General features: G+C 36.8%; 1 protein-coding gene across 7 annotated transcripts in view; it reads right to left on the bottom strand.

Annotated features, from left to right (window-relative positions):
• Positions 1-20,713, bottom strand: part of LOC122535805 (NAD(+) hydrolase sarm1) — a 153,075-nt gene that overhangs the window by 16,945 nt on the left and 115,417 nt on the right. For 5 of the 7 annotated variants that reach the window (XR_006308268.1, XR_006308266.1, XR_006308267.1 and 2 more), the window contains 4 exons: positions 13,561-13,695; positions 9,453-9,673; positions 8,189-8,453; positions 6,037-6,204 (listed from right to left, as the gene is read on the bottom strand). Coding sequence is in view for 1 of the 7 variants with exons in the window: in XM_043667638.1 (XP_043523573.1) it covers positions 6,037-6,204; positions 8,189-8,453; positions 9,453-9,673; positions 13,561-13,695 (789 nt within the window). In the remaining 6 variants the exon portion in view is untranslated. Of the gene's footprint in view, positions 1-6,036; positions 6,205-8,188; positions 8,454-9,452; positions 9,674-13,560; positions 13,696-15,522; positions 15,967-20,713 lie in introns of those variants that run through there. The other 2 variants (XR_006308269.1, XR_006308270.1) reach the window with 2 other exon arrangements.

Below are 20,713 nucleotides of genomic sequence, written 5' to 3'. Positions count from 1 at the left end.
TATAGACACCAATTTTTGGCACCATTCATCGGTTGATCATCTGTGATCAAACTTTCCTATATCGAACGGTCTGAATAATCGAGTTTCAAGAAGTTACGTAACAAGCTTGAAAAACGAGCTTCTGGGAACCACTCTCAGGCTCCGAAACTGTGCATCTCTCTATTTTAAATGTTACTTCAATTTGCAACCAAAGAGATCGCGACAAAAATGATCGACGTTTGTCTTTTTCTAGAATAATGTGGGATGGGCAAATTCTTCCCCAACAATTGCAACCAGGTGTCCCAAGTGGTGTAAACGGTAGAGAAAGTTAGGTCTGAGACTTCGGGTCGTTTTATGGCGAGTCCTTCAGGCCTAACGTTTAAGACACTAAGCTATGGATGCGTTTGTGTGTATGTATGGATGAATGACAAATTTTTGGGCAGATGAAAAACACAATGAGTATTGAGAAGTCGAAGAGAAGTTGAGAGTTGAAAGTTGCGCGAGAGAGAGAGGAGAGTGAATTGAGAGTCGTGAGTCTAGCGAGTTTATTAATTAACGAAATAGTGTTAAACGTCACTTTAATCATTATAATCATCATTAAACCAATTTTCTTTTATTCAACCTAAAATAAACGACTATCCTTTAACAAAATTCCTACAAATTGGTATCTCAAGTTGGGATTCCTACAAATCGGGATGAGAATCCTACAATAATGAATCTAATTTACGTTTGATCTTTGCTGAAAGTGCATCTGTAGTTTTTAATTCCTAATTATTTCTGTTTGTCAGAGAATCCAGCATCTTTAATTTCAATTCTCAATCTTCCCCTTTCAACAAGATATTCATTAAAATTATCATACAAGTGAATGTAATTAAATGTTAATTAAACTGCGATACCTTGATAAGGACTGCTTTTGCAAAACCAATATAATTTTCATTCGGCGATAATATATGAGCAAAAATGTAGATCATGATACAGTAGAGCATCCATTATTCAAATATCTCGATATTCGAATGTTTTATTACTGCCAATATTATAATTATTATAATATTATATATATAATATATAATATTAATGTTATATATTATAATATTATTATACAATGATATATAATATTTTTAATATATTATACATTAATATGTTTATAATATATTTATAATATTATATAATAATATATAATATTTTTAATATATTATACATTAATATGTTTATAATATATTTATAATATATTATTTAATAATATATAATATTTTTAATATATTATACATTAAAAATTTCATATTTTAAATTTTGTAAAATATTATATAAAAAAATTATATATTTTAAATTTAATATATTATGTGTATTATAATATATTTAATATATTAATATATTACACATAATTATAATACTATATATAATTATTGCCAATATCTTTTGACTTTTTGAATAACGATGCATTTTGGTAAAAGTTGGCAAGTTATCAGTCGTTTAAGTAAAAAAATATAAGGGGAAAAACCTTGAGCTGGTCAAGGTTCGCGTAAAAACACGCGATTTCAAAGGGAAAATCCATTGCTCTAAGGCTAGACACGCGAACGTTCCATTAAACTGTAGAAGCAGTTTCTTATCTGGCTATTTCGATGTTGCTCCCGTTCGCATTTCGTGGCAACTATTTACCTTAACATTGTTTCGTAGAAGATTTTATTCGAATGTATTACAATGTTGAGTAGATTGGCGTACAGATTTACATTCAGAAGTTCAGAAATATTTTTTGAAAGTAACAGAATTATTTTTGATTTACATTTAGAAGTTCAGAAATATTTTGAGCAAGTAACAGAATTATTTTTGAGAAAATTACAAAAGGAAAGAAAAGAGATTAGTTCTTTAGATGCTTAGAGATTTGAAAATTTAACGCTGAGAATGAGAAAAATATAACAGATTGAGAATGAATATTATTGTAGCGTGGAGCAGATCGGTGGCTTGCTGCTGTCTTTCAACGTTAATGAAATTCAAGTTAGATTCGTTCATTCAAGATAGAGTTGTTTCAAAGTTAGATTGGTAGGATTGAGAAATGTAAATTGTCGTAAGAGGAAGATTGACAAAATTTGAGTGAGTTTGATAGTTGAACCTTAACCTGTCGTGCGTTGTTGGGTCTGACTGTCGTTTTTTCTTGTACGTTGGTCTTATATAGCTGGATTCTATGGTTTAGGGAGGTATTATGTTAGTTGCTTCAGATGTGAGTGAGGTCAGTCCCAGAACGTAGTATCTGCACTTCCTAACGGTTCCAGGATGTGTCCCTCGCAATATGGATTTATGAGTTTGGATTTATGGATGTCGTAAAAGAGTTGCGGTAAAGTCCTTCATCGAGCCTTAAAATTGAGCGTCGAGCATGACGAATTGGTAGTCCGTTGTGACTACAATAGAAGATGCAAAGTAACGAAGGAGATGAAATATGGTCACGGGAGATCCCTGCCGTCGAGAAATTAGAAATTGGAAAATTGCTTTCCCTAGCTCGATGAGTTTGTCCTTCGCGGTGCGAATCCCGCCTCCTTTGTGTTCGGTAAGGCCGAACAATTATAATACATTGTAGTGTACAACCATTTTGAATGAGTAAAATCTCCAATGAGTAAACTAATAATTTAAAGGATAATTTATGGTATAAACTGTAAATTTATTTATATAATATTAAAATCTTATTTGTAAAAATGAGATATAATAATTAAATTAGTAATAAATATATGTATAACATATTAATAATTAAATATATATATATAAGGAATTAGGCGAAATAAATATATATACACCTGTTTATCAAAAACATGTCTTACTGAAAATAATTTTAAGTCAATCTGTCCAATGAATAATTCAATGGCTGCAGTATAATTGTCTGTGCAAAGGTAGCACAATACGTATAATATTTTAATACATGCTTTAACGAAAAGATTAATTTATGTGTAATGAAATATATAACCATGGATTGCAAAGGCAAATCAACTCGGTCTAATTTTAAACGTTTAAAAAGAGAAGAGTAGACAACACGAAGAAGTCAGGAAGAGACTTATAATAGATGTTGCATCAATAGATCGATAGATCGGCAGGAAAGCAAGGGAACAACATTGTGCGTCGTGGTGGTAGTCATTGGCTCACTGACAAAAATTCCCTTGGTGAGTCGAACGCTTCATGGCTCGGTGAAAAAGTGGTTAAATTTAGCGCATGTACGTCGCGTAAATATACGGGTAAACCACTGAAAACTAGCAACGTTGTTCGCGAAATCGACGGATCTCTGTGAATCACGTGTTCATAGATTTTCACCAGGCAAATAACCCCGTTTCACCGATCTACGTGCCTTCAACGCGTTCTCAAAGCATATCTCGACAATTTTACTGACAAATTATCAGCGCTTCTGATCGATTATCGATTAAGCTAATCAGAAGTCTATCTCTCTTTATTTTCAATAAAACATTACGTTTAGTTGGACATTTGCAATTTTTATTTTTATTGCATACGAAGTAGTAATAGTTTTTTGATTATTTACGCAGTAAAAAGTTGAACGACGTCTGACGTTTAATCAGATTTCGGATTTTCACGAAAATCTCCAGTATGCATGTCAATTGCAATGATATGGAAAGAATTTATTACAATGTTTAATATCAAGCTGAATCTTCACCGAAGTTCTACTCGATTAATTACAGCTACAGAAATATAACTCTGCTGTCTATTAATAATTAACTGGCAACTTTTTGATAAATAGCACGCCATACGCTCTTGCTATCGGATGATGAAGGAACGCGATGTTGCACGATGTTTGAAGATTAATTTAGAAGTCTATTGTAGTCTGGTACAGCCAGACAGGATGATTTATTGTTAGATTGCTATATGTACCTGCTAGAATGATCCTAAACGAAATTATAATTCATAACATGTCTAAATTCCCGACCCTCTAAAAAAATCTCCAATTTAATCCCTTAAATCAAACGACTTTCAAAATCGCGAATTGAAAAAATTGGATTCTCTCGAATTTCCCGACCCTTTAATTAATTTCTACATTCAAGTTTGTTGTCCCAGGTTCGCCACGTGGCACCATGTGCGCCGAAAATCGGTTTCCACGAATGTCGGAGAATGTTCAAGAGAATGTTTACGCGACAATCGCGTTTCGAACGCGAGAGATCATCGGCGAGGAGAAGCGAGATCGTGTCAACGACCGAGAGTGAAGGCAAGTTCTTCTGCCTAGCACGGCCAGTTTCATGCCGAACTGTTCTATACGAGTCGAGTTTAGGCCGCACCCAGAGCAACGCCTTCCGGTGCGAACCTTTTGTCGCCGGAACCGGCCGATACTTGCTTCTTTCAACTCGCGACGATAGATAACGCGCGAAAGATACTCACAGCGAGCCGCGAGGAAGCTAAGTTTCATTCTGAATAAATTCTAGATTCTAGCATTGCTCTGCTGCTGTTTGGAAATTAGAATGGACCTTTTATTTTCTGACTCTAGAATTAGAATTACAACGTTTTAGACATGCTTCTTATACTTGTATGATTTATGCGAATGTAGTCAAAAAAATTGAAATTTCGTTCAATGAATATTGTAGTAAATCTTCTACCCCGAATGTTTTACCCATCTTGTGCAATTCGACAATTTCAAAATTCCTACAAATAGATTTCTCTTTTCTATTTTTACACGTTTACACAAAACAGTAAAATAACTTGTACTCTGTAAAATTAGAATTTCAGAAGAATTTAAATCCGTGACTGCTATCATTTTACTTCGATCACGCGAAAGAATCCAAGATTACTCGATCATAGATTCGAACTAAAGTAACTACAATGTACATTTTTCAGCTTCACTCTTTCTCAGTTTCAGTAGAAAATTTCCCAATATGATACAATGTTAGCGAAATTGCACATAGGATTACAGATAGAGAGTTTAATTCTAAAATCACAGAGATAAACGATCCTTATTGCAAATCATTCTGAACCTTACACAATGAATAAACCAAGGTTCACTTGACCATTTGCAGCTGATTGCGGACCATAACGAGTGACCAAACCTTATACAATAATTCGTCGCTTTCTTTTAGAAATTACTGCGAAGTAATAAATTCATCATTCGTTTTGCCTGTAGCGTGCCGTCTTTCAACGTTGATGAAAGTCAGCTGATTCAAGATAGAGTTGTTTCAAAGTTAGATTGGTAGGATTGAAAAATGTAAATTGTCATAAGAGGAAGATTGATAAAATTTGAGTCAGTTAGTCGAACCTTGACCTGTCGTACGTCGTTGGGTTGCTCCGAAATTTGTGTGCGTTGTCAAAATACTGACTGTCATTTTTTCTTGTACGTTGGTCTTATATAGCTGGATTCTATGGTTTAAGGAGGTATGTTAGTTGCTCAGATGTGAGTGAGATCAGTCCCAGGACGTAGTATCTGCACTTCCTAACGGTTCCAGGATGTGTCCCTCGCAATATGGATTTATGAGTTAGGATTTATGGATAAAAAAGTTGCGATAAAGTCCTTCATCGAGCCTTAAAATTGAGTGTCGAGCATGACACTCAACTTTAGAACTGGTAGTCCGGTGTGACTACAATAGAAGATGCAAAGTAACGAAGGACATGAAATATGGTCACGGGAGATCCCTGGACGTCGAGAAATTAGAAATTGGAAAATTGCTTTCCCTAGCTCGATGAGTTTGTCCTTCGCGGTGCGAACCCTGCCTTCTTTGTGTTCGGTAAGGCCGAACACCTGCGTTATATTTAAATATATACTTGAACTGAGAAAATTGCAATTTTTGGGACAAAAAATTCACGCTAAGGAGTTAATCACAGAAATTAAGAATAAAAAATGACCCGATGCTAAACCTTGAGAATGCTTCATTGCATTCTAAAGCTCGCACTTTAACGAATAAATTCCACGTCCGCGAGTCATTACGAATTCCTCGCTGCTATCTCGTTATTTTCGTTCTCAACTAAACCACCGCACCCTCCGGTTAGAATGATTTATCACGACCTTCACGAGAAGTTGAAGATGAACGGAACCGCGCGAGTGTTTGCCAAATGTGTGAGTGGAGATTTTTGTGTGGTTAAACTCACCCTTGCTGCGGCGACGCTTTTCTCAGCGGAGACGCCGTCGAGTTCGACACGCGCCCTGGCCGCCGTCGCGGCGCTTTGCTCTTTGTACGAGACGTCGCCAGCTAGCAAAGCTCTCATCTCGGCGCTATTCGCCGTCGCCTTTTCAGCGCTGAAACCGTCCGTGACAACCTGAAATTCATTTAGAAACCGGAGATTAGCAAATGTTCGCACATCTCACGACAGTTATTTGAGTTATTTAACCTTGGGAACGTTAAAATCCGATCTAACTCGAAATTAAAGCACGTAAAATAGTGGAAGTCGCAGGAACTATCGAAGTATTTTATTTTCTGTTGCACTTTATTTTTGTTGGTATGTAAAACTTCTCTATCGAACTTTATTTCTTTAAATTATATTTAAATTTTAAATTATATTTAAATTACATTTAAACTTTATTTCTTTAAATTATATTCCTGACACGAATAAATTATATTCTATAACACGAATTTGCAAGCCTGGTTATGAAACGCTGTTAGTCTAGCAACTGGAATTATGATAATTAACATGAGATAACAAGCGTCTTTCACGTGTTTCGTAGAAAATTATAGCTATCAAGTTGTCAACATATATGACATATTTTCTTTTTATTATTTGTCACGCCATTAACAGCCCATTTTTAAAATCAGGTCGTTTTTTAAATTCTTGATCGATTTTTAAATTCAAAGAGAGAGACATGGAGATTCACTTGAAAAAAATTCACGAGTGAAATTTCGTTCAAGATACATAAATGACACAAGAGGAAAAAAAAAAAAAATAAAATAAAATGAAAGAACCAAGTAACAGTTTATGTTGTAAATACCTCAATTGTTTCAAATTTTATAAAATTATATAATCCAAAAAGACAATGATAAGCAAAATTTGTAATTTTCTTTCGTGATCTCGATATAAAGGAACAAAAATCTAGTGATATAAATTGACTAAAACAGAGTACAAAATAAATAATACTGCGTTAAACGTTGGCCCTTAATATCACGAGGTCACCGTTTACACCAAGTTTAAGAAACACTATGACGGAAGTGATGTTAAAGATAGAAAGCGGAAAGAACTCAGCTGTCGGGATTAAAAATAACCAACACGAAACTCCGTATTGTAAACTTCATGTTGCGAAAAAGGAAAGAAAAGAATTCTCGTTGACCTAAATGAAAGATCTTCGAAAATTTCCATAAAGATGAAAGAAAAGTACCTTAAGAAAGAGAGAGAGAAAAAAAAAAGAAAAAGAAAAATGAAGAGAGCTCGGAGGATAATACGCAAGTTTCTCAAGACATATGTAGGTAGCGAATGGGTACGACAGCTTGGCTAGAGAAGTTACCTAGAGATAGACTCAAAGTCCTTGACCCAGACAACCTAGAGGAAACCGCACCTCCGGCCAAACGTTGCGCAGCTTCGCGAACTCCGAAGAGACATTGATTATTTCACGCGTAATTTCGAACGGGAAACGATTCGATTCCAAATCTAATCTTCCGTCAATAAATCGTGGCAATTAAGCTCACGAGTTTGAAACCTCGAGGGCCTTCGAAGAGGCTTGCAATAAATTGATCGTGAGACGTTGAAGGATTTAAAACGTTGTCACGTACATTGTGATTTTGCAACATTTTTTAACTGACAAGTATAATTTAAAGTAAGGCCTATTTTCACGAAATTGTCTATTGAACATTTATTACGGTTTGAATACTTTCACTCTTTTTAATTGTCACTGTATAGTTCCCTAAATATCTGTTGCACTTGGAAAAATCAAACTACTTCATTTGTTTCAAACGCTATGTCCTAATTTTTAAAGCTCCTTTGATCAACAGTTAGCTAGTAGAAATCAATTGATTCTCGAACAAATCATTTTCATTCTCAAATTACTCTCTCTGTTTTCCTTTCAATTTCCAAATCTAATAACGACTAACACTATTAACGAAATGTCACAAATCACGAGTTACAAGCTATCACGATAATCTCGACGATAAACTAAATATAATTACACGTACAAACGTTACAACTCAACGAAGGGTATTCAACTCCGCGTGAAATAATTCATAATTTCAACATTATCAATTGACGATAAATTATCGCGAGGAAAATCTTTTCGTCAATCGAGTTTGCAAAACGGACGCCACATCAAACGCCTTACCTTGGTCTTGGAAGCGCTCGTCATTTTCTTTTGCTCGAATTTCATCGTTTCCTGTCCAGCAGGTAGGTTCGGTATGTTCGAGATGTTCGACATGCTGATCGGCGGGCTCATGCTGTGAAGATTGTTTAACGAATTCAGAGAGCTCAATTGCGAGGGTGATCCACCAGTCAACGTGACCGTTCCGGTGGCAGGTGGCGGTGTATCTGGATCCGGAAACGTCACCAACGGCTCGGTCAAGTCACCCTCTTCCGTTCCGTTTCCATCCCTGCGAGCAGCGAAAAAAGAAATTTCGATTTAGCGAGGATTGAGGAGATCTTTCGTATTTACGCGAGCACGAGGACAGCGAGAGAGAAGCTTTGAAAATAATCGCGTTGCACGCGGCTAAAAACGGGAATTTATAAATAACGCGGTGGACGTGACTTCGCTGATTACGAGAGAAAAATCGCGTCTAGTAGGAGTGACACGATTCGTGAAATCTTGATCGATAGATTTGGTTCTTCTTCTTTTTTTTTTTTTTTTTATTTTTATTTTGCGTGAAGATTTAGTTCACTTTAACTTTGATAAAATTTGCGAGTTGGCGGAATAAACATTTAGTCAGGCTTTTGACAGTTAAGTGACCGTTCTTTGTGAGCTGTGTACTATATACGCTATATAATATGAGAAAATAGTATTTTCAAATTTGTAAATTGTTTTAAAACTCTTGACAGTTAGGTGTTCTTGGTAGGCTATCAGTTGAAGCGTTTTGTGCTCCATAGTATACGAGAAACTGATGTTTTCAAATTTACGTTGGAAATATTCTAGATTAATGTTTCACAGTTTTCTCTTTAAAATATTAACTTTACGATCGATCTCTTTTCAAGTTAGATTCGAATTTATTTAAGAACTGATTCTCTGCAAACTTTTTTAAATAACTGTCAACCATCTAAATGTTTCACAATTTGTCACAACGCGTCTCTTTTCAAATATTTTAATACTTATCGACCTTCAGTCTTTCAACTGTCAAGACAAGTATCACAAAATTTACACTAAGAGAAAATTCAACATTCACAACAGTCGCGACATCATCTGTTGCAATCCTTAATTTTTCCAAATTGTCATCGATCGATCAAAAACACGAACGAAACAGATAACGAAAATTTCACGAATAACTTTCACAATAAACGCAGAGTGATCACTTGCACGTGTACTAAAAGAAAAGTTTACGAAAAGCACGATACGAATCTAAAACAAATACACGGAGCGAGAATGAATCTGGCAAACCAACCTGTCCACGAGGTTCTCCATGCTGCTACGCAATCGTTGCGAAAAATTCGTCGAGATATTGTTCTTCATTTCGGATATGCCGCGCTGTAGTTCTCTCAGATCGCTCTTCATCGAGCTTGCTTTCATCTCACTCGACGAGGACGATGTGAGAATCCTCTGCGAGGATTTGGCCACCCTGCTCGAGCTGCTGCTGCTGCTCTGGCTCTGGTTCGTCGTCAGCATCTGCCGAGTCAAAAGCCGTTTACGTTCTATTTAAAATCCACGTGAGATGACTCACTCTTGCATACAGTCTCTTTCCCTCTCTATCTCTCTCTTCCACTTGATCATTCTCTCAAAGCGCATCTTTGCTTTCGGTTTTTCACGCGAATCGTTCCTTCCTGTCAACTAATTTTCACGGACCTTTTCGGTTTGTGTTGTACAAACTTTGCAACGACTCGCGATGTTTTCAACGAGGCGTTGTAATTGTGTACAGTGAACTTGAACAGTTCTTGATAATTATGTAATTTTGGCGATCTGGTTTGTTTCGTGGAATTTTGGTGTTCGGGTGACTAAAATTTAAGTTTGGCCCCTGTACTCAGAATTTTCGGAGCTTTGGGAATTTATTATCATGGAAAAACTTTAAGCAGAAAATTTTGTGCACAGGAAATTTTTTTATAGAGGAAATTCCGCATAGTGAAAATTTTATAAAGAACATTTTCTGTGGAGAAAATTTTATATGAAGATTATTTTACGTTTTCTTTATTTTATTATCTTTCATAGAGATATTTTATATAATTTATATAATTTTATTAAATAATTAAAAAAGCTGTCTGTGACAAAATCTACGGAGTACAAACTTACTTTGCTTCCGAAGGAATGCGTGAGAGAGAGAGAGAGAGAGAGAGAGAGAGAGAGAGAGAGAGAGAGAGAGAGAGAGAGAGAGAGAGAGAGAGAGAGAAAAGAAAACGATTTGGTTATGACGACTTGCAAGAATTCTATCTATGCTCGCTTAAAAACAAATTATGTAATGTAAGCCAACATCCTCGAGATTCAGTTGAGCAAGAAGGAGGACGACGATTCGAAGAAAACAAGCTTTGATTCTGCTGCAATTCTTTTTTGAATTATTAAAAAAGTTGCTATCTCGATCTCGACGAAAGAACAAGTTAATTAAAATAACTATCAAACTTTGATATTTTTGAAGAAAATAATAGTTACAAAATTACAAAACTGAGAAGTAAAATCGCACGTGTCGACAACTTCTTTTCCTACATTTTTTTTAAACCTAAGAAAACTTTAGAAAAGGCAGAAAAATGTGTACAATTAGAATGACCCAAATATAGTACCGAGTAAGAAAAATACGAGAAGATCCAAGAAACTTTCGAACGATGGAAAGACAATTGAACCTACAATTGAGTAAGAAAAATACGAGAGAAAAAGAGGCAAAATCATTGTCTAAAACGATCAGAACGAAGCTGAGCTGGTAAATATCCAAAAAAGGGCGCAACGTCTGCCAAAACACGCTGAAAGTCTTATAGAGGCAAACGTTTGAACAAGGAAAGAAATTCTGAAAGAGTGGAAGCCTTGAGAACTGACAACCTTGACGTTTCCGGACCTGGAAGTATGTGTTTGGTTTAGATTAAAAAAATTCACGTGGGCGACAATTACGTAAGGTCGGAAGCATGCGTACAGACGTGAATATTTTTATAGAGTCAAAGAATTTTTAGCGAGGAATAATCAGGAAGGCTGGTTTTTAATGTGAAAGTTTGAAATGGTTGTGATTATAATTTCTGGAGATTTAGATTTTAGAAAATACAGTGACAGTTATGATAATAGTGGGAATAATATTGAAAAATAGAGTTTAGATTCAAATTTAATTTTAAATGACTTAGTATCTGCATCGAAGCTTGGAAGTTCTGCTAAAATTGAAATTTTACTTATGAATTGAAAAATCGATTATTTAATGTGAATTTTTGTACTGAAGATTGAACAATTGAATGGAATTTGAAATTCCATTTTAAGATTCAATTCTTCTGAATCCTTTTGAATATCCCATCAGTTTCTGGCCAGACAACAAACTGAATTACTTGACTTGTGAAAATTTCCAAATTAATTAAATTAAAACTAAAAATGTCTAAATAACTACCTATTCAACAAAATGCAGCCTAATTCTGATTCAACCACGAAACAAAGACACAGTGATAAACGTCGAAACTAGACCGACAGAAAAATCCGTGAAAAATGAATCGAGGCATAATTAAAAGATGTTTCGAATGTTTCGATGATAAGGGCGGTAGTAAAACACGTATCGTTGTATAATCTAGTCCACTTCGAGGACGCAATCACGCTTCCAGATCTTCAATCTAGAATTAAATAAACTAGAATTTCCCTTACTTCCGATCAAACTTTCCTCTACGTTTCTCTAAATTTTCTCCTTCAAACGTTTTATTAACTTTTTTACCCTTAAAGAAAGTACCAAAATTTCTCTTGAAGAAGTACCAAAATTTTACGAGGGTTCAACGTTTCCTGCGTGCACCATCGGCTGCCAACAACCGATTTTGCTGTTTATTGCGACTGGCAATCGATAACAACTATTTTAGTTGCATTTGCATACAATTTTAGCCCTAGTTTCATAAAGAACGAAATTATAAATAGTCGCGACGAAAACGTGAATAATTCGTGAATTTCCCATCGGCTGTGACGAAATGGCTAATTCGGGGAGTGTCGTGTGGTCTCTTTTTGGATGAACATGTACTCGATTGGGTGTCTATGAAATAAACAGAATATCGTGAGAAAAGCCTGACGTGTAGTTTGAACAAACGAAAAGCGGACTTTGAGTAGACTGAGGATGTTTATGAAAATTCAAAGAAACGGAACTCTGCGCGTTGTCACGTGCATTTTACGTTATTACGTGCATTTTTGTACAATTTCCCATGAATGGATAAAAATCCGCTATCAAAAGTTTGCCGTTACCGACGTATATTTTCATCATTCATAACACTGCCTTTTTCATTTTTCCACATTTTTTTTCAACTTTCTGAACACATTACGTCTACGTGTTATGAACAATCATATTAGCTACGTTAATTAATACTGCTAACATTGATGTTGCAGTTTAATTTTACGTCAACATGGACAAAATCGATTACAATTAACAACGACAAGTGCGACATAAAACCATTTCTGATGATCTGAGTTTTCGTCACGTGAAACTCGAACGACACCTCAGCTTCTCATTTATCTCTCAGCTTCTATTGCGATTCTCAAAAATGATTTCCCAGAATTTCAGCGAAAACTGTGGTGTCAGTGTCTAGGGGTCGTTCTGGCCACGTGGCGGACAGCGTTTGGTGAAAAGTGGCGCCGATTTAATTTTGGAAACTAATTTTTCGGGAAATTCGAGAAATTCAGCGCGAGCGTGGGACGTCGCGACGCTCTAGTGCCGAATTAGAGGTCGTTCTTCGTCACAATCTCGAAATAGAGAGAGTTTGATGGCAGTTTGTTAAGTCATTCTCGGGAGGCTCGATTTTGGAGCAAGCTTCTTTCCCCCTACCCTCCTGAAAGAGTTGGAGCGATCGAAACGCAGCCGTTGGATCAGAGTTTTGCCAGCTCTTGGCAGAGAAGCACGAACATTAATCGGTTTGATCTGTACAGTGGAAAGTTATGGTTATATTTAGAAATTCTGAGTAATTAACCGGTAATTAACCGATAATCCGGTGAGTTTGAAACAGCCAGCCATTTCGTTCAATTTTTTATGTTTTAAGTGAAAAATTGGATTCACTTGACGTTTACGCGAACATTTCAGCGTTTATGGGAAATTTATGTAAAAATACCAACATGTTTGTAAGATAATTTGTTGCAAACTGTTTCGTATAAGAGATGAGTGTTTAATAATAATATGTAACGAACGTAGACATTTGCAGTTTATTTGTAATATTTAGAGGACTGTTTTTTTTATGTCAATAAGTTGCAAATTGTTAATTAATAAAACGCAGTGTCTATTAATGACAGTATTATATATATCTTCAAGTATTTATGTTTCATTTTTTTATTATGTTATATGTAACTCTGTTTTGTGTGAGAGCCATTTCTTTACGATGTAAAGATGTACAATAATTTTATCTTTAAAAATTTACCTGCGACGACGAAGTGACCTGTGGATGCTGGGTGACATGACTCCTTCCGGTCACCATGTTGTTCTTCTTGTGGAAATTCTCCATGACCGTGTGCATGTCACCGTTTTCCGCTCCCTCCACTGGAAACTCCGACATCTACAACGATAAACCAGCTGGTTAATTCATCTTAACTTTCACTCAAGGTTCGTGTATCATTTTCGACATATTTATTTTATCCTACTTTCCAATTTGACATCAGCTCAAAAGTTCTGTCAATAATCTACAACAATATGAGCCTCTCCATTTTAATACTTGTTGCAAATTTCTCAATTTTAATACACGTGTACATTTTGATGCGTGTATTAAATGTTCAATTTTCAGAAAACTATCTATTTTCATCTGTTTATTTGTTACAAGATAAATTTCAAAGATAGTGTTTGTAGTATCATTACTTTTTTTGTGTACATTTCATTGTGTGGCTCATGTAACATGTAATAGTCACCACTTAAACATAAATATGCGGTATTAAAAATTGATTGACTGCGGTTTTCGACTGTATGATAATACATAGAATGCATGAATGATAATCATTGCTTAGACATAAATTTGCGGTAATAAGAATCCGTTGACAGCGACAGTGACAAATGTAACTAGACTACTACAGTCTGTAGTGACACGGACTGATTTTACTTTAGGAACAATACTCTTGATATATTCATAACCAATCTATTTAAATACATAGCTGTGCATTTCTAAACGAGTCACATTTCTATCGAACAAAGCAGTATTCCAACGTTAATTTTCATTTCAATTTGTCGTGCACAAGTACTACCATTCACTGCACGTCAAGCGGTGTACAAATGATCGACCAGCGAGGCTCGTCGCGACTGTAAGTAAGGCGAACCGCTACCACCCACGTGTTCGTTCATAATTGTACCCAGTCGATCCACCAGCTGATCCCGGATCTTGAAAATTCGTTGAAAAGCGGTCGACCTTTCTCGCTTCATTAATTGGCGCGCGTTCAACTAACACGCTGAAAAACTATTATGGAGAGGAGGCTTGCGTTTCTCCTCTGCAAGAAGAGAAGAGAATGCAAGATTACAGAAAGTCCAATAAACAAGATGCAAATACCGTTTTTATTTTTAGAACCCGGAGCTGGACGACGCGGCCGGAGAAATGCAGAACCGCAGTTGAAAAGAGAGAGAGAGAGAGAGAAGAATAAGAAAAAAATAATCGAAGACGCTTCTGTGTACGTCTCGCGAGCACACACGGACGCTTCTGGGGAAAAAGACACGCGCGATATGCGGGTCTCGCAACACGTCTGTTACGTAAATGGAACCTTGTGGTCAACGGAACCGAAGGAAACACGTTCGCATACCGCCTCGCGCTCGTGTGTCAACACGCTGGCATACACGAGCCGAGAGTGGCTCGTTTAAAAAAATCTCTTATGGCAATGTAAACAGTGTGTACTCGCGTTCAGTGCGCGAGCAAACTGAAAGTATACGCGCACCTCCTATATACCGACAAGCGGTCGCACGAGTGAGAAAGTGATTTGGTATTAATTCACGAGACCTGTCAGGGTCTTAGCGTAACATCAACTCCGAAGACTATAACGGAGAGTATGCAAATTAGCAAAGATAATAGAGAAGAGTTCACTATCTGATCGCGAAGAACTAGCATTGATGAGCTAAGCAGATCGAGTCGTGGCCATTCGATATTAACCTCTTGCGCTGAACGTTTTCTCAGTTTTAAGTGTAACCCGGGCAAAGCAAATGATAAGTTCATTATTTCTTAATAATTTCTATAATAATCCAGCGACATGTCACGCCGACGAGTTCAAAAGAAAAAGAAAACGACGAATCCATTGTATATAGGCTCGGTCACTCGTTATGGTCCGCGAACCAGTTGCCAAGCGCAAGGGGTTAAAGAAAAAGGAAGGTTAGGAATTTAAAGAGCGTGAATGGCCAAGAGAGGCTGACTAACCGTTTGACAGTTCAACGAGGGCACGCACACTTCCTCTTGCAACCTACTCCTCTTCGTTATCTTCTTCTCTGCTTATCACCGCGTTCTTATCGTTCCGACAACCTCGACCGACACGTATTCGGAGCATCCCGATGCGATTCCCCGATCCGGGGACACTAGCTTCGCACGGAACAACGCTCGTACGATTGTCACGTGTCATCGTTAGTCGCCGTTTCGGATCGGTACTCGCAAACGATGCCCTTTCATCACGAGGTTACGCAACGATGACTTTTTCCTTTTTCATTCGATCCGTCACTTATCGAACGACGATCGATCATGATACTCGATGACATGAAAAAAGGGGGATTGGATTTAGGTTTGGTTTACGAACAGGATAACGAAAGGGGCACGCGAACACAACCAGACGTACAAGCATCGCGCGATGGTCGCACTCGTACTGAGCGATCGTGTCGCGCTGATGGCGCGAGAGCCGCGACTGCAGCGCCCCCACCACCCCGCCGCGGCGACCCCGCGAACTTACGAATTCCGCATAGCGAGGCACGCACGTGAGAAAAAGCCTCGAATTAAGAACGAAAACCAGGTCGTACGTCGGCATTCTAGGAAAAAGCGGTGAACTAAATACGAACGATTAACGAAGACGTTACGTTTACTATTACACGGCGAGCGTAACGAAATAAACGAACGCGTCGGGTTTTTTTTTTGGTAATTGCTGTCTGGTGTTTCCCTAGGAGAGGCGACCCCTTCCATTCCTCTTGATGATGTCGCTTTTTTTTTTTTTCGTGAAGGGGCAGTTTCGTATACAATTAGAATTAAATTGGAATGGAAAATAATATAGATTCGTAATTTCGCGAATGACACATTTTTGGAAATTTGAACAACTCGTCTTGTAGAAGACTCTTTCTTTTTTTTTTTAGTAGAGGCTTCAAAATGGCAAGTCGCTTTTCACTGAAGTTTTAATAAATTTGCTGCAGCAAACGTTTTTACATATCTGAACTGTAATATCCTTTCGCAATCGTTTCATTATTAATATTATTTTAATTAGCACTGAACTTTTACACAACGCTGAATATATATAGAACTTTTATAAAAGTTTTGTAAATTTAAATACTTCGTTTCCAATGTACTGGAATTTAAAAATCATTACACGGCATAGAACACTGTTAACGACAATGAACGTCAATATTCGAAACTTCCAACTTAAAACGAATGGCGCCATTTTATGAATGGACCAAAGAACAACCAAAAAGCAAAGATCGTAACGACGTATTTATCTTATTGGTCATGTTTCAGTTTCCTCTTTACACGAGATAAACGGCCGTGCATAATGCGAAGACCGAAAGTTTTTTTCGTCATGCTAAAACGACACGAGACAAAAAAGTTTCGCGATGTTCCGAGAATCGAGTTATCGTCGTCCCAGTTTTACATTCGCCCCCGTTTCATCGGAGGGGTAGCGGAGCAACACCGTTTAATGGGATCGAAAAATCGATCGATTTTATGGGTCGAGTTCTATGAATCTCTGATGTCAATTGAAACTCCAACCGAAGGGTAAAATTCAATTCATGAACTTGCTTGCTTGTTTATGCCGAGCGTAATAGGTTCCTCAATGAATAAGAATAGCCGCATAGAAATTGTCGTGTACACTGGGTGTCTCATAAATGAGATTCGAAAGCATTAAACGACAGCTGAATTTTTAAAGGATAGAAATTTCAAAAATACCGCGTCAATTAATTATTGGACTGTGGGAAATTTAAATGTGAAAATGTCTGCGTAAAATAGGCAAAGATATTTAAATTAAAGCACCAACAGTATTTAGAGGATGAGATTTATGGAAATCTGCACTTGCATAAATATCTATAACAACGAATTACATTCACATTCTGAAAATTTATTATAAATGCTTTTCTATTAATAGGAATCACTAGTTACTTAGATATTAAATTTGAGGTTATTTATTAAAGAACTGACTGATAACTTTCGCCTAATTGTTGGAGAAAGATCGTACTACTTGCGTATCACAATCTGATAGAATCATACCATGAAAGAAAAAAGAAAAATTGCAAAAATTACACCACACTCTGGTAAAGCTTTCGGATTATTTGCCAAACTGCCTGAAGTTTTCTTTTGAAATGCAACTCGGTGTATCCATCACCGATCTATTTTCAGTCTGTCTATAAAACAAACGTGCCTAGAGGCGACTCGTGACAGCCCTTGACTGATTTATGTTTAGAAAGAACATTGGTTCTCTCTTATCTGCCGTTCTCGACTCAGAGCGCAGGCAATGTCTAAGAATTCAGGTCAGAATTTTCGGCTATCGTGATAATGAACGGAGCTACTGAACGAAATTGTGGGAATGTGCGAGTCATTGTTCAGGGCAAGGATTATGGTACACGAAGCTCTACCGAGATTTGGCCTCTCTAGAGAAAGAAATTTGGAGGCTGCTATAAAAGTGATCGGACACTTTTCAAGTTTCAGAAAAACAAAGATGACTATAGTACGTTTTAAAGAATTGATCTGCATACATACATTAATGTTAAAAAAAAAACGTCTGGAATACTCTGTCAATTCTGGATAAAATCATATTTTTGGCAGGTAAGACAGACACGCTTGTGACTTCGATTTAATATAAATAAATATAATTTCTGACAGTGAAAAAGGATTTAGGACATCAGGTCTATATCTTTATTTTATAAAACACAGAGAAATCAATGACTAAAGTAATCGTATGATCGACAAGTATATTAAATGGTTAACATTTACCATCGAGCACTTTATGAAACAAGAGAGTAGACGAATTCACCATCGACTCTAATAACCGCTATTAGTAAAAAAAAAAAAAAAAAAACCACTTTGATACGCGAAGCTTTCAAGCATATAAACCAATTACAATATTGATCCCAGAAAACGAGCAGAGAGTTCAAGAAGAAGTCAAGAATCAACCGCTGGACAACGAACCTCTTCACAAGCGGTATTATCGTCATTACCTCTCTCAAGCTCGGCAAACCAGAGCCCAATCCCGTAAGTCATCTTCGATCGGCTGTATAAGGAATCAGCGGCGATGAAGAAAGAGGCAAAAGAGAGGAGGGGAGAAAAAAAGTAAGCAGTTGGGCGATGGAAAAGAGGGACACAAAGACCGGAATGCGGTCTAACGAGGTGAACGTAAGAAAACTCCGACAAGCAGAACGTCGAATGTCGTGGAATTTTGGCGAGAGTATATACCGGGTGTCCTCGACACGCGTATCGCCTGAACAATCGGGCAATTTCACTTGTGAGAGAGAGAGAGAGAGATCGACGAGAAAAGGAAACAACTGAAAATTCGATCGAAGGATTAAAAGGGGAAACTAGAAGACTGAAAATTTTCGTGAATTTCTTGTTACAAGTAACAACTGGAGAAAAAGTTGTAATTTTTTTTTCTAAAAAAAAAACACACGTTTGTTAAAAAAGGTTTAGAGCATTTCGAAGGAAGTAACGAGAAATCTTTAAGTAAATATGAATATCTCTCACTTCGTGATATATCAGTATCTTTTCCCGAAATTATAATTAATTTATTATTCAGATAAATTCTAGAAAGACATATTTCGTCTGAAGGCAATTGGAAGTTTGGTCAGCAGAACGAAGACAAAATAAAAATAGAAAGCCAGTGGCTTGCAGAGAATTATTCCCTTTCCCTTAAAAAAGAAAAAAGTGAAAGTTTAACTAACTTTCCCGAAGAAAGAAATGTAAATACAAGGTTAAAGAGAAAAGAACTATGAAATCGTATGGAGCGGATAAGAGGTTAGGTGTGGCAGGCCGCATTGATAGGTCAGCGACCAAATAATTTCTTTCCAGCTAGTCCGTTAACGAGAATAGAACCGATAAACGCCCGACCATTGGCGCCATTTGATTTACACAGTCATAAATGACCTGGCATAAATGGCCTGTTCATGCCAGTGGTTCATTGATTTCCCTTAACGATTAGATTTTCTTGGCACGATTCGCGTCGTTTCTTGATTACGAAGACACACGTGTTCTGAGATAAGGATGAGATCTCGACAGTGAAGGCTGTTTCGATCGATGATTGCATGGACTTCAATTTCGAACGTTTTTTTTTTTTGTCGAAGTGTAGATAATAGGATTTTCTTAGAAGCTTTCTGGACGATTCGTGTACCATTGTGTTTGCACAAGATTAAAAGTGTTTTGGAGTTGTTCAGATAATTGTTATTTAAAATTAATAATCGGAATGAATGGTATATGGTATGTCGAATGGGATTTTGTAACTAATTTCTTTTACCATAGAGAAATATTTCTTTGTTAATCCCTCTTGTCGAACAAAATGTATACTCCTGTTTCAAAAGTTTATCTCAATTCAAAATTTTCAATTCTACACCTCTCTCGATTCATTTGAATTTAGAATTAATTCAGAATTAAAACGCACAGAGTTAGAATTAATTCAGAATTCAAAGCTTCTTTAATTGATCTTCTAACAACTATATACGTATGATTAATGACGATACACGTAATTATCTTCCAGTAACTAGAATGTATTATACTTATTGTCTCAAAAATTTACGATCTTGTACCAACTTTGGTTAAAATATACTCTCGTTTCGGGATTCGAAGCTCATTGTCACGGAATCGGCGCGAAATTCCTCCGTTTCTTATCTCTGGTATCTCAATGCCACGACGAGTCCGTCAAGGAATTCCTGCTCTCTCGGCTAGGCAAGGAGAAAGAGAAAGAGAGAAAGAGAGAGAGAGAGAAAGAGAGAGAGTGTTCCTTTATAAGCGTAGAACCGGAGGAACGTGTTTCCTTCGGTGCTCACAGAGGACTTCTTTGTTTGAGCTGGCAGCAGCGTGTCGCGTCGCGTCGTAGACACCTTCCACTCGCAGCTCGGTTTCACCAACGAAATTGCACCAGATTGGAAAAAATTCGCGTCAAACGTTCGATTAGATAAACGAGTACAAGGTCCAAGAAACCAGCGGAGGATGTCAAGATCGAGCATTTAGATTTATTCGAGAATGGAGGACAGCAGCTCATCCAAGTATCTAGTACAGTAAAAATCCTTTACGAATTTTGGTTTCGGAGAAACTACAACGAAATTGTGCTCACATAAACGAAATCAATAATTACATCTAACCACCAAGATTATTGACCTGTTTGCAAAATTAGCAGCAAACGTAAAAAAAAAAAAAGACAAAGTAAACTACGACTGGTGAA

Source organism: Frieseomelitta varia, unplaced genomic scaffold (assembly GCF_011392965.1).
Source record: "Frieseomelitta varia isolate USP_RPSP 00005682 unplaced genomic scaffold, Fvar_1.2 scaffold_773, whole genome shotgun sequence".
NCBI classification, from domain to species: Eukaryota; Metazoa; Arthropoda; class Insecta; order Hymenoptera; family Apidae; genus Frieseomelitta; species Frieseomelitta varia.
This window is presented reverse-complemented; position numbering and strand designations above follow the sequence as displayed.